The sequence below is a fragment of the Chinchilla lanigera genome, unplaced genomic scaffold (genome assembly GCF_000276665.1).
Source record: "Chinchilla lanigera isolate Chin_1 unplaced genomic scaffold, ChiLan1.0 scaffold00049, whole genome shotgun sequence".
NCBI lineage: Eukaryota > Metazoa > Chordata > Mammalia > Rodentia > Chinchillidae > Chinchilla > Chinchilla lanigera.
In genome coordinates, this window is record NW_004955450.1 from 10,087,900 (window position 1) to 10,102,731 (window position 14,832).

General features: G+C 55.5%; 1 protein-coding gene across 1 annotated transcript in view; it reads left to right on the top strand.

Annotated features, from left to right (window-relative positions):
- The window catches only part of Igdcc3 (immunoglobulin superfamily, DCC subclass, member 3), a gene marked incomplete at its 5' end in the record, with an annotated part of 33,772 nt that continues 18,940 nt past the window's right edge, over positions 1 to 14,832 (top strand). Inside the window, 1 exon segment of the mRNA XM_013519046.1 lies at positions 1 to 306. Within this exon segment, the coding sequence (XP_013374500.1) occupies positions 1 to 306 (306 nt within the window).

The window sequence follows — 14,832 nt, forward strand, 5'->3', positions numbered from 1 at the left end:
GTCTCGGTCACTCCGCGGAACTGGCGTTTGCCCTGGAGCCTAGCGATGACGTTGCTGTCCCTGGGGAGCCCGTAGTGCTGGGCTGCAAAGTGGAGGGGACCCCTCCCGTGCGAATCACCTGGAGGAAGAACGGGGTGGAGCTGCCCGAGAGCACCCACACCACCTTGCTGGCCAATGGGTCCCTGCTGATCCCTCACTTCTGGGTGGAGCGGGCAGGCAGCCTTTCCGACGAGGGCGACTATGAGTGTGTGGCCCAGAACCGCTTTGGGCTGGTGGTCAGCCGCAAGGCGCGCATCCAGGCTGCAAGTAAGTGGACGTCCCTTCTTGTCCGCCCTCCCCTTTGTAGAAGCCACGGTGCTAATCGGTTGGTCTGGGGCGCGGGAGCGGGGCAGGTTCGGGCAACCTCCTGCAGAACTAATGTCCCAGTGTGGGGTCAGCTGAGAGGAGGCCGGCAGTGCGTTTGGCGGGTGGAATTAGATCCTGGGCTCCTTTACTGATCACAGTGTGAATTGTGAAGAATGTAGCCCAACACTGGCAGTGTGGGGGTGGGGCTTCTCCCCATCTTGGGTGAGCTGGTCCTGGCTTCCGTGCGCCAATCATGCTTCCAGCATCCCGGCATCGCAGTCCCTTCTGTGTGGATCTTGCACTGAAAGGTAAACCACTGACTTCATGGATGACTTAAGATTTCTCTTTTTGGTGGTGCTGGGGTTGGGACTCAGGGGATCTGAAGATGCTTTTAGGGTCATTTTGGCCACATGCAATTTTTAATTACATTGGCTTTCAGAGCTTATGAGTAAGGCTTCACTCTACTAGTAATGGAGTTCTGAAGCTTGTCAACAAGTTTGCTTTAAAAATGTATAGTAGGAGCAAGCTCTGGTGACACACACCTATAATCCCAGCACTCTGGAAGGCTGAGGCAGGAAGAACACAAGTTCAAAGCTAGCCAGGGCAACTTAATGACTGAGTGAAACCCTGTCTCAAAGTGAAAAACAAAAACAAAAACCTGGACGTGGTGGTGCATGCCTGTGACCCCACCACTCAGGAGGCTGAGGCAGGAGGATCACCATGAGTTCAAGGCCAAATTGAGCTACAAAGTGAATTCAAGGCCAACCTGAACTGCATAGGACAAACCTGTCTCCAAAAAAAAAAGTGGAAAAAAAAAAAAGAGCTAGGGTTGTAGCTCAGTGCAAAGGCCCTGAGTTCAATCCCTGCAAAAACAAATAGAGGATACAAATGATTTAAAATAAAAAACAAGTAATAAATATATAGTAGAGATCCAGGGTATAGTTCAGTGGCAGAACATTTGTCTAGTATAGACAAGGCCCCGGGTTCAGACCCCAGCACTGCAAAAAATAAAAAGACATGATAAGAGAATTTTAGAGTTGTGTCAGTGATGTGCGTCCCTCTTCACACCGATGTGCTTATTGGGCCGGGAGAGAAAAGGCCAGGCAACGGCTTCAGCTCTAAAATTGTGCTTTGCTGGCCCAGACGGACCACCAGTTGTGATAAAAACAGTAGGTGTGCTTTAATTCTCCGTCCTGAGAGTTCTGTTATCCTGTGGTTGTTGAGGCTGTGCACAGCCGGGGTGTGCCGCCTACACCCAGATTCTCACTGCACCTCGGGGAGCTGATGGAGCACAGGGTGGTGGCTGGAAGCACGGCCCTTAGATAGGTAATAACCCTCGCTAACGGTTATTAAATACTTGCTGCATGCTGGGCACCCTACGTGCTCCATGGGAACTATCCCACTGACTCATCACAAGGACCCTAGGAGGTGGGCCCTCATCCTCCCCATTTGATGGACGAGAAAACTGAGCTTTTGGGGGTTCAGGTCTCCGTTCTGTCGAGAGGCGGCCAGGACTGCAGTGCAGGCCGCCTGAGCCCTCTGGCCCCTTCACTGACTCCTGCGGCTGGCTGCCTCTTTCCCAGCGCGGCGCTGACAAGTTTCTTCCTGGCTCTGAGGGCATTCGCACAGTTGCTCTGAACGGCTGGTGAGTGATGAATTGTTCAAGGCAGGAGCCCTCTCGCGGGGTGTAAGATGCCCCTTTGTTCTAAGGAAGGCCGATCCAGGCCCCCATCTGGAGCTCGCTGGGAGGCAGCCCTGGACTTGGAGACCAAATCACTTCTGGCTCAGCCGCCCCTGTCCCCGACCCTGCCAGCAGTGCAGAGGGAAGGCTGGTGTGCCTCAGAGCAGATGGCTGGGTGTGCATAAGCGACTGAGGGACCCAGGGCGGGGACCAAGGCTGGGGGAAATGGGACACTTATTTATGTATTTATTTACTTCTGCGGTGCTGGGGATCGAATCCAGGGCCGTGCACATGCGCACACCCATGCCAAGTGCTCTACCTCTGCGCTGTATCCTCAGCCTGTCAACCCACTTTTCCAAATGGTGGTGCCTTCAAGAGGTCTGGTTCCCTGCACCCCTGACAGTGTAAGGAATTCAGCTGGGCGTAGGGCTGGCCTGGCTAATCCTTTGGGGCCCCGGAGACAGCAGAAGGGTTCGCCTCCTGGCACTGCCTGCGTGACCTGGCCTGCTCTCTCCCCCAGCTAGGCTGAGGCCCCAAGGGGGACAGCATCGATGCCAAGCAACCAAGTGGCTGGATCCCTTTTCTCGCTTCACAGGCTGATGTCCCTAGAAAGCTTCAAAGCTGATTAGCCCTGCCTGGGTCCCCTCCTCGGGTAACCACTCCCTGCCCATTTGCCCGCTGGCACTGCAGATGTTGTGTGACATGGGCGCGTGGCTTTCTGAAAAGGTGTGAGGAGTCTCTGGAGACCCGGCTTCTCCCACCTGCTCCGCAGGGGCTGATGGCCAGGGAGGGCGCACTCAGCACCACCCCGACACACGCTCCTCTCCTCCCATGGGGTCCGCCCCGGGAGCCTCCTGGGCACCCAGGGAGGTGTGTGTGGGGGCACCCTCTCCTCTGCGGTGGGCTCGGAGCTGTCCGTGCAAGGTGAGGGGATGTTGTAGTTCAGTGGCAGAGCATCATTGGGTTGAACCCTCTGTACCACAAATTTTAGAAAGCACTTTCTCGGACAAAGCCTTTAAGTGTAATCTTGGCTGCCTGAGGAGGTTAATCTCCAACAAAGCAAACCGCCTGATGCTGCTCCCTGCCCACTTTCGACCTCGATGGGATTCATTTAGGGAGGACTCCAGGGAAATCTCCCAGGGAGCGGAATCGTTGGAGCCAATTGCTCCTTGTTCTGTTTTAACCTCTTCTGGGGGGCTGGGAGCCTTGGGGTGGCCAAGTGGGGAGGCGTGCACTGGTTCCCACTTGCTGATGTCCGTGTGCCTGGAAGACTCCCAAGAGGAGTGGCCCAGCTGGGGGGGCCCCACTCCAGGTCCCCTTTCACCTCAGTCCCTGCTCTTCCCTTCCTGGTCTCAGGCCCCTGGACCAGCCGGGGTAAAGAGATCTGGGACCCAGGACCAGGTTTCACAGACTGAACTGAGCCTGCATCACCTGGGGGTCTTGATCTGATTTCAGATGCATGGGTCTAGGCCCAGGCCTGGAGTTTTGTCTCTCTTAAGAGCCCAGCCACAGTGCCCACACTCTGGGTGACCACAGGCTACAGGAGCACCCACTCCCACCCCGCAGTCTCTGCTTCAGGGCTGGCTGGGCAGCGTAGTGGATTCCACAGAGCAAAGGCCACAGGGCCACAGTGCGGCGGGTTCAAACACCAGCTCCGCCACTCTCTGATCACGTCCCCTTAGGACTGTGAGGTGCTTTGAGTTCTTGGGCCTCTGTACTCTCATCTGCAGGGCCTGTGGGAGGACCAGTGAAGTACTGGATGGAAAGAACCTGCCCCAGGCTTGGCGCGTGGGGAAGAGCTTTGTAAGTCTCGTCATTAGTGGTCAGGACCCCCCGCTAATTTAGGATGAGGTCCAGCTTGTCTCCATCCCCACTGGATTCCCAGCAAGTTGGACCGGGTAGGCTCATTTGAGCCTGGGCTGAAGCAGCCATAGACCTGGGCTTGGTGGGTTTGGGCCTTGGCCCCACCCACTAGTTATAGAACTTGGGGAGATTGCTTCACCTCTCTGAGACTCAGTTTCCATTTATTTATGTATTATTTATTTATTGAAGATTGAAATGAGGGAGCACTGAGCTACTCCACTTTTATTTATTGATTGATTAATTGACAAAAGAGTTTTCACTGCAGTTCGGATTGGCCCTGAACTCACTTTGTAGACCAGGATGGCCTCAAACTCACAGCGATCCTCCTGCTTCAGCCTCCCAAGTGCTGGAATTACAAGTGTGCACCACCATGCCCGGGAATCGGTCTTAGGACCTTGCAGTTGCCAGGCAGGTGCTGTGCTGCTGAGCTATATACCTGGCCCTCCACCTTTATTTTATTGTTTATTTATTTATTTTTTTTGTCTTTTTTTTTTTTTTTTCTTTTTGAGACAGGGTCTCACTATGCAGTTCAGGCTGGCCTAGAGTTCACTTTGTAGCCCAGGCTGGTCTTGAACACGCAACGATCCTCCTGCCTCAGCCTCCTGAGTGCTGGGATTACAGGCGTGCGCCACCATGCCTGGCTCTATTTTTTTGTCTTTTTGAGACAGGGTCTTACTATGCAGTTTAGGCTGGCCTTGAGCTCACACTGTAGCCCAGGCTGGCCTTGAACTCACAACAGTCCTCCTGCCTCAGCCTCCCGAGTGCAGGGATTACAGGCATGCACCACAATGCCTCACATCCCCAGTTTCACACCCCCACTTTTATTTTTGAGAAAGGTCCCGCTAAATTGCCAGACTGGCCTTGAAGTACTGATTCTCCTGCTTTAGCCGTCTGAATAGCTAGAATTATACACATGTGCCGTGAGCTGTGTTTCTTCATCTTTTTTTTTTTTTTTTTTTTTGGTTTTGTTTTTTTCTCCGGTTCCAGGAACCGAACTCACGACCTTGCGCTTGCCAGGCAGGCGCTTTGCCGCTGAGCTAAATCCCCAGCCCCTGTTTCTTCATCTTTATTTAGTTTTTTAAGGCTGGACCTCACTTTATAGTTCAGGCTGGCCTGAAACTCACTGTGTATCCCAGGCTGGCCTTGAACTCGTGGCAATCCTCCTGTGTTAGCCTCCGAAGGTTGGGATGACATAATAACTGTTATTATTCTGAAGAGGGAGCTGCTTTGTGGTGTGAGCCCAGGAAGGGCCTTGGTGGTCAGACTCTGGGAAGAGGCAGTGGGGAGCGGAGAGGGGGACAGGCCGACAGCGCTCGCTCTGCTCAGATCACCATTTTCTCCAGGCCTTCAGCTCCTTCTGTGGAGCCCGGAACATGGCCAGCAGATCAAGGGCAGACAGGAAAGCAGCTACTCCTCTGTGCCCACCTGGATTGGGGCCAGCGTCTGGCATAGGCCTGGATGGGCTCAGAAGAACTAGGGACAGGAACCACTGGGGACCACGACCTGGGGGGCACACTGAGTATATTCTGGGTCCCCAAGTGGAGGGAGAGGTAACCACGGGGACCATTGTCACCTGATTCGTCAGGCGCGGTGTGTGGGACCCCAGCATCCCTCCTTCCCTGAAGTCAGCTCTCCTGAGGAGGCTGAGGATCTCCCCCTGTGCTGCCAGCATCAGCCTATCGTGTGGGAGAAGCAGGTGTGGAGACAGAACACCCCTTCCACCAGGGCTGCCGCTGCCCCACACCCTGTCCACGTGGGGGACGTCCACACACACCCCAAGCTGGCCCCATGAGAGTGGCGGGAGGACACTTTCTGGACACCAGGAGGCGTGTGTGCTATGCACAGGTCACTATCTCAGATCGGGGGTCTGAGCTGGGCACTCTGGAAGGCTGAGGCAGGAGGGTTACAAGTCAAGCCTAGCCTTGGCAACTTAGAGACTTAGGGAGAGCCCATCTCAAAATTAAAAAAAAAATTCTAGGGATGTAGCTCAGTGCAAGAACTCTACGTTCAGCCCCCAGTATTCCCTACCACCACACACACACACAAAAAAAAGATTGAGTGGGATGGAGCCAGGCCTACCTTTGCTCTAAGGTAAATCTTTCGTCATTCATTCTTTCAGTCCTTGAGACTCACCTGCTTTCACGGGATTTGTCCCTGTCTTTATTTATTTATTTTGAGACAAGATCTGTCTTCACAGCCTAGGCTGGCCTTGAACGCGCCATCCTCCTGCCTCAGCTTCCCAAGTGCTGGGCCACAGCACTGGGCTCCCCAGGTCTCATTTTGCCCATCTTCTTCCCACCCCCAGGCCCTCCCCAAAGACCGTTTAGCTTAGCGTAATGCTGTCTTCCCCTCGTAAGGCAGGCGCATTTGCGGTCTGTGGCTGTCGGGCTAACCCTTGCCCTAAGTGCATTGTTAAGTAACTGTTTTGTGGCTGCATAGAGCCCATCTGTCTCCTCGACTAGAGTTTAAGCTCCTAAAGGGTTTCTCTTTCTTTTGTGTTTTGCACATACCCTGCCTGTAGGGTTTGGTAAAAAACTATATGAACATGTGGCCTTCTGGGGCTCTCCCTCCCTCTCCCTCGTCTCTCCCTCCTTCCTGCCCTGTAATTGATAGCATAACTCAAAGAACAGGAGCTGTGGACTGGGAGGGTGGGTAAGGGAACAATGTGCCCAGGGCAGGATCCCGGGGTGGCCGCCGCTGTGCGCATCTCCTCCCATCTCTGGAGAAACCGGGACAGCCTCGCCAGATGGGGTGTGAATCCCAGGCTCTGCTGCTCCGCACCCCGCCACCCCTGGCCCTGGACCCTCCCCGTGGAGCAGGCCTGTGTCCCCAGGCTCTGAGGTCCTAATGTGGAGGAAGGGGGGGCCCGGCCCTCCCACCCTCCACGCAGCGCTGCCCCTCACCCCACCCGCGGGACTCAGTGTGGAGGCCTGGCGCCTCTGGTTCCCACACCTTGGCTCCGAGGCGCAGGCAGCCAGCTGGCCCCTTAAACACAATGTGGAAATCTTCTCTGCTCCTGTCCCGGGCATTGTCAGCGGCCCGGAGCCTGGGCTGGGAATGTGGCCGGTGAATAGGAGAGGCATTTGCAGGCTGCAAGTGAAGCAGGCCCAGCACCCGCCCCTCGGTGCCCTCCCACCCCCCGGGAGAAAGGACTTTTTCACTCCTGGCCTTCTTGTGTTGCTTTTCCCTCGGCTGCCCAGACCCGCAGGCTGGGGTGCTGAGTACGAGGGGGGGCGGGGAGAAAGAGAGCGAGAGAGGCTTTTGCACAGCACTTGAAGCTTGTCTTACACAGCCTTCAAGGAAAGGGGAATGGGACAGGACAGAGGGAGCCCAGGAGAGAAAACCAGACAGCTCACTGCTGTCTTGCTTTAACTGGACCCAGTGATTCTGCCAAAGCTTCTGCCAGTGTGACCAGCCTGTGCATCTGTATTTCTCCGGTCATAGCCTAATTGCAAGCAAGTGAAGTAGAGCCCTGTGTGTGTGTGTGTGTGCGCGCGCGCGCGTGCACCTCTGTGAGCACCTGAGCATACGTGTGCTACTGAAGGGTCGGTAGGGCGCCTGCGGCTGGGGTTCACCTCTCCTCTGGGGACTTTCCCAGAGGAGTGTCTTTGCCCGCGGGCTGCGCAGGGCGAGGGGCAGTGACAAATAATGCTATTAGGCCCTGGAAGGGACTGATCATTCCCCAGCCAGCTGCGAGGAGCAGCCATGGTAGAGGGGCAGGGTTCCATGACGGCCTGTGGGCCTGGCCACGTGCCCCAGCCAGCCAGACCTTCGTTTGCTTCCTCTTTCAGCGGGTGCCCCAAATCCGGCTGCCACCGTCACAGTAAGCCTGCTGGCCTGTCTGCTCCTCCCGCCCCCCAGAACCTCTCCTTGATTTCTGGGCTAGCTCCCTTTGTCCCCAACTTGCTCACCTGCTTCCAAGACATGTGAACCCCGTTACCCGCTTGACTTCAGAAGCCAGGAAGGCAGAAGACAGGCTGAGTGCTGGCCTTAAGAAGGAGATAGAGCCGGGCGTGGTGGCCCATGCCTGTAATCCCAGCACTTGGGAGGCTGAGGCAGGAGGATTGTTGTAAGTTCGAGGCCAGCCTGGGCTACAAAGTGAGCTCAAGGTCAGCCTGAACTGCATAGCAAGACCCTGTCTGAAAAAGACCACCCCCCCAAAAAAGAGGGAGATGGACAGGTGGGGGCACAGAGCCCCGGGTTCAAGCAGGCGAGGGTGTTCTGACTTCTCCCACTTGGCCGTTCCCGTCTCTTGTCCAGTTGCTATGCTCACACCTGGGAGCCCTCTGTTTCCAAAGCAGGTGGCCTTGGAAGAAGGAGAGACTAAGAGGGCCCCAAAGAAGGCGTCCATAGGCTTCCCCGTACATCAGCGCCTCCCTGGAGGCCCAGGCATCCCTGTGTGGAATCTGAGAAGCCAGATGCTGGCTGGAGCCTGTTGCGGAGCGGACACTGACACTGACCAGGGCGGAGGGGCAGCCTGGGCTGCTCTCTGGAATGCCGGTGTTGGGTTGCAGTGAGATGCAGGCAGAGATAATGGGCAGGAACTGGACTTTCTGGTCTGGCTGCTGCCCCCAAGGCCAGTGGAATGTAAGGGGGGGACTATTAAGAGGCCTGGGGGACTTGGGGTGGGCAGATGGAGTCCAGACCACCGAGATGAAGAGGAGGGGGCAGACCACCGTGAGAGAGAACCGAGTTCTCGCCCTTTTGCCCTTTTGCCCTTTTGCTGAGTTGTAGCCTGCAGCAGAAGAATCCTAGGATTCCCAGCCTACCTAGTACCTTAGAGGTCTCCGCAGGCTCTGGGTGGGATCAGAGCTGAGCACGTCCAACCTGCTCATTTCACAGACTTGAACACTGAGGCCCGGGCCCCGTCCTGCAGCCTGGGCTGGCCAGGGGCCTCTGGCCTTGGTCTTCTGCAGTGCCCCATTCCCCTCTGGTTCAGAAAGGGGGAGTCTTTTATTAGCACCCCCTCCCCAGGGCAGATGGCACAGGTAGTTCTGTTTTTCTTATGCCCTGCCCTGCTGGGCTTTGCGGTTTGCAGTTCTGAGCGGGGCTGATTCACCAGCAAACCGTGGGTGTGAGCTCCTGACATCCGGGGCAGATAGCAGAGGCCTCCGAGTTTCCAAGCTCACTGATGGGCGCTGAGCATCTCCAGGATGGAGTCAGTAATCCGGGCGGGTTCTACTCTAAAGCCCTCTCTGGGTTCCTGCACTTAATTCCCGCATTCCATTAAGAGGCTTGTTAGTCCTATTTTACAGATGGGTCAGTGGATCCCAGAATGATTGGCGAACTTGCCCAAGGGTGCACAGTAAGTAGAAAGTAAAGATTTACACCCCGCTCTCCCAGGCCTGACGTTCACTGGCCCGAGCATCTTAGCGGGGTAGGGGGGGCCTCAGATCTCATGGGAACAGATTGATATTAATGCCTGGGGGGCACGCAGGCAGTGGAGGAAGGACAGAAGAGCTCCGAACCCTGCCAAGCTGAGGTCCACTTCTCATGGGCCAGGCGGGGGCACCCCTGCCTCCCAGCCACAGTGGAGGGGTCCCGCTTGGGCCTGTGGCTGCTGGAAGAGCAGCTGGACCTGGGCGTGGGGCAGTTTCCCCCGGGAGCAGGGAGCTGGGAGTGGCGGGTTGCTGCAGGTGGAGGTGGGAGCTTCCTCCGAGGAGGGAAGACAAACTCCCCGCCCCGGCTCCCAGCTCCCTTTCTTGTTTCCTCCGCATAATGATGCTGATTGCTCCACATCTGTCATAATTACTCTTTGTTTGAAAATTCAGAACAAATCACAGGAGAGGAGCTGGCAGGGCTTGAGGAGGCTCCTTCTCCCCAGGGGTCCTGGCAGGAGCGGGAGGTGGGGGAAGCCACAGTCAGCCTGGAGGAGTGGAGGCTGCTGATCGTCCTTGTCCTGTCCCCTGGGCCATAGCCATGGCCTGCAGGACAAGGTGGCCCAAGGTTCATGGCCCCCCGTGCCGAGGAGGCTGGAGACGATCCCGTCCTCCATCAATCTGGGGAGGGGTCTTGGGGTCCTCTGCCCTCTTGGCCCCGGGGAACAGTGAGGGGGGCCGTGGCTGCTTGGAACCCCGAGCCTCAGCAGTCCAGCCGGGAGCGGCGGGCTGTGGCTGCTGGAGGTGTGCACAGCCCGGCCCAGGGCAGGGCCTGACTACGGAGGGGAAGGGGGCATTTGCGGCTGGGGGCCCCGGAATGGGGTGGGCACTGGATCTCTGGGTGAGAGTCCGGAATGGGGGCTCAGGACTCCTAGGGAGCAACAACCTGGCTCCTCTTAGGGGTCCAGCAGGCAGCCTCGATGCCCGCTGCTTCCTCGCGTACTTGGTAGCCAGCTGCCCTTGGTTCCCACGCCAACTGCCCTTGGTTCTGCAGCCTGGGGACCCTTCGATTTGGAGGTCCCTGGGCCCAGGCCTGGGACTCCACCTGCTTTGAGCACCCATCCCTGTCCCTCTCTGACCTGCACTCAGGCAGACCCCGTGCAGTCAGTGAGCCCCGTGCTGCCGAGTCACTTACCAGCCCCGGCCTCCTGCATCTGGCCGGTGTGTGTGTGCGTGGGCAGGGCTGTGTTTCTGTGCATCCCTGCCTCCCAGGTTCTAGGTATCCAGAACACACCATCTTTAGCGTGGAAGCAAACTCAGGAATTTGAGCTCCACCCAGCAGGGATCCTGCAACTGACCTGGAAGGGCAGAGTGGAGGAGGAGTGGACGAGGAGCGGGAGATAGAGGCCTCAGGCTCCGCGTCCCCCTTCCTCCCAGCTGGCTTGGCCAATAGGCTGGGGATTGGTGACAGGGCCTAGGGCTAGACAGTCTAGGGATGAACCTTGAATCCAGCCACGTCTAGGAGTGCGGGGAGTAGAGACGGCCTGGGAGGCTGCAGAATGGCAGACTTGGAGGCAGGGTGAGGCCTGTCGCCCTCCAGTGCCTGGAAGGGACCCAGGACACACGGGAGTGGGGAGACGGCCGCTCTCTTGCTTGGAGCATTCACCCTGACCCCCCTCTCCCCCAGCCTCCTGTCCAGCTCGTGTTTCTCCTAGCACTATGGAAACTGAGGCTCAGAGAGAGGCCTTCTCCCAAGCCCTGGAATACAGAGCTGTAACCCAGAGGCCTCCGATGCCCTTTTCAGGGCATTGATTGGCCAAATGGATTTGGGCTCTAATTTCAGAGCCAGATCCACTGGGACCGTAGATTTTAAACCAGAGATATGTAACTCCGGATCTTTGTCTACCATCTTCAAACTTGGTTTGTTTTTTTTTTTCCTTGTCCTCCTCGGGTCACTTTAGTTTTGCCCCTTACATCCCAACTTATATGAAATATTGCCTTCTTTCTACAACAGGTCTTTTCACCCTAGTTTTTTGAGGTCTCTTAAAATTGTGTTCCGATTCTCTAGCACCTGGAGAAGCCCTGTCTAAGTTAGTCTCACGTGCAAACTGGATTAGAATACTCCTGATTCCATCGTCTCAGATCACTGATAATTATGTTACCCAGAATGAGCCCAGGATTGGGCCTGCTTGATCTTCCTGCCCCTTTGCTCTGTTTCTGACTTTGTGTTTCAAATCAAGTCATTTTTCCATTGAACTGTGACAAAGTCAAGATCATCACAAGCAAGCTGGGGTGATATTGATGAGATCGAGGTGGTCTTGAAGTAAAGCCATATTGCTTTATTAATTTATTTATGTTGGGGATCGAACCCCAGGCTTTCACACTGAGCTACATCACCAGAGCCCTACTCTCTTTCTCTCTCTCTCGCACACACACACACACACCACTGCCTTTTAAAAATCTTTTATTTTGAGACAAGTTCTTATTAAGTGGCTAAGTTTCCCAGGCTGGGTTCAAACTTTCAGTCCTCCTGCTTCAGCCTCCTAGAGTGCTGGGATTATAGGTGTGGGCCATTGCTTTTATCACATCAGTTTAAGAAGGATCTATTGGACTGAATCCCCGTTTCCTCCTGTAGGCCTTTGGTGGTCAGAAAACACCCAACAGTGAGTGTATAGCTTGTCTCCTCCCGCTGGTCTGAAACGCCTTTCTTCCAAGGTGCGTCACGCGGCACCTGGAGAGGCTAGAGATTAGCCTGGCCACAGGAGCCCTGACCAAGGGCTGAGTAGGAAGAGCTTGTCCTTGGAGAGTTTGAACCTCAGTCCGCTAACCCAGGAGAGGTACTCAGGCGTCTCAGGGACCCCTTCCAGGAGAGCTGGAGAACTGTCCGGGATGCCGGGCCACTGGCCTCACCTCCCCGCAAAGAGCTAACTGGCTAGATTCCGTGCTAAGAAGCTTCCCTCTTGCCTCCTCTTTGGAGGGACCATCCCTGGGTGTCCCTGCCCACCTTGGGTCATTTGTAAAAATCAGAACCATCAGGACACTGAAGGCTTCTCTGAGCGCATGCCCCTGTGGAAATGGAAATGAACAGGGGAACACACCCTTATTATATTATCCTCGTTGTCTTCCCTGCAAAATACAAACTTTCTAGGGTTAACTTATGATCTCAGGTTCGGGCAAGGAAGAGATATGAGAAGTAAGCTTCAGTGAAAAGCCCTTTATCGGTGAAAAGTCTTAAGTCTTTGATCTGGGCCTGGAGGCCACTCTGGCCTTTTGAGTGGTGGAAAGCGGACCGTCTACAGCTGAGGACTACATGTCAGGCACCCTTGGTGAAATCTGATCAAGCCGCAGAGGTGCACATGTTATGATACATACCGACAAGTGTATCCTTTCTGTTCCAATGACCATTTTAGTCTTGTGAAATGAAGCTAGAGGTTGGCACATCATTAGAATGGTCCTTGAGCTGCTACTAACCAGCTGTTTCTTTACGTAAATCCTTTCTCTCCCTAGAAAAGGATATTGAGCATCATTCCTTAAAAGTCCTTGAGTGTATTGAGGGAAGAGGGAGGTCAGATGGGGGGCTAGGGGTCCCTGCCTCTGCCCCATCCACAGCAACTCTGCTTTTATCTCCCTGGCTGACCAGGCGGCGGCAGCAGGTGCTACAGTGCCAAGTGGGCTTAAGGTCCTAGAGCCTCAGGCAGAAGAAATAGGACTCTAAGGCAGAGGTTTAGTTAGGAGAGTTATAAAGAAAGCATTATTGCCGGGCGTGGTGGCGCACGCCTGTAATCGCAGCACTCGGGAGGCTGAGGCAGGAGGATCTTTGTGAGTTCGAGACCAGCCTGGGCTACAAAGTGAGCTCATGGCCAGCCTGAACTGCATAGCGAGACCCTGTCTCAAAAAGAAAAAAAAAGAAAAAAGAAAAAAACACTATGATCACGTCTGGGGTTATACCAGGGTTTGATTAAATCCTGATTCAGGAGCGGATCAGAAAAACAAGCTTTCTCTTATTTTATTTTATTTTGTTTTTCTTTTTTTGAGACAGTATCTCACTGTGTAGTCCAGGCTGGCCTTGAACGTACTTTCTAGCCCAGGCTGGCCCCAAACTTGCAGCGATCCTCCTGCCTCAGCCTTCCAAGTGCTGGGATTACAGGCCTGCCTAGGCCATACTTAAATTTTTGAAGGCAGGCTTTTCACACAACAATGTTACAGGTAAGGCTTTGTGACATTAAACCCCTTGATGAGAACAAGGCACAGTTTCGCAGCTGCTCATTCAGTCCCTAAGTGAGTGTTGTTCCATTGTTTAACTTTATTTTCAAAGCAATGGGTAGGTAGATGGCTGGCTACTCCTGTTTCAGATTTGCCAGTGGGCTGCCTGCCTGCGGAAAGTGTAGTCTGCTGTGGTGACATGGACATTAGAAGATATCTGTAGCCCAGAAACTGCTCCGTGGTATCTGTCAGTTAGACGATGCTAACCAAAAGGCAAGAGCCCACTGTGGGTCTGGGCATCGGACCAGTGTTTTTTTAATCATTTGATAAAACTGATAAAATATCAGCGCGTATGCATACTATTCTTCCTTGAGGCAGAAACAGTCTGCAGCCCCATCAGAAGGGATTAAGAGGTACACGTTTCCAGAACCGGGACCTGGAGAAGTTAGAGATACTACAACAGGTCAATTTTCAAATCTAGGGGACCCGGATGTAGCCCAGCGGCACAGTGCCTGCCTGGCAAGCTTGAGGTCCTGAGTTCGAGTCCCGGTACCAAAAAAAAAAAAAAAAAAACTCAAATCACCCGGGCTCAAACGGCATCTGTCCCGTTCCAGTCTCTGAGCAAAGCACCAGGAGGGTGAGGACAGAAGACACGTCCTGATCTTAAGGATGGTATCTCCCCGCCTCGGGTGCGCTGGCTCTGAGCATCTCTCCTGGGGTGATGCAGACCTCCCCCTTCTCGGTCCCCCTTTTTCTTCCTTGGACCTGGCTCCACGCTTCCCCGTCTCCGCGTCTCCGGATTTTCTGAGTCTTCCTCTTACCCGTCTCTCCCCACATCTGGCCCAGCCGGGGCCTGAGCTCCTGCAGGGCGTTCAGGGCCGCTCAGAGCCGGGCACCCAGGGCTGGAGGCCCTGTTCCCTCGGCTCTCCAGACGTCTACTTAAGCTCTCAGCGCGGGCCCGCCTGTGTTTGGGAATCGAGGCCGGAGTCCGGCGACAGGAGCAGGTACCCCAGGCATGTGCGGTGCGGAGGGCTTGGTGAGGGGCCCGCGGCCGAGGGGGCTGGAAGTGCGTCCTCAGTTTCCCCCGCCTCGCGGGCCCCGCTGGAGAATTTGAGCGGCCCGGGGAGGGGGCAGGGGTGGCGGGAAATGGTGCCTCGTTCGCCCCAGCGACATCAAACCCTCGTTTGGCGTGCGAGGACAATGGCTGTCTTATTTTCTCCATTCGCCGCGCACAATGCCGGATTCTCTCATTCACCCGCGGTGGTGCGAGCGAGGTAATTAGCCAGCGCCATTCAGCGCGGACACTATTGCTATGCGGGGGGGCGCGGACGCCCGCGTCGGGGGGATTAGCGCGGGCGGGGGCGCAGCTGCGGCCACTTCAAAGGGGCCCGCGCCGGCGGCTGTGGGAACCGCGGGCCCGGG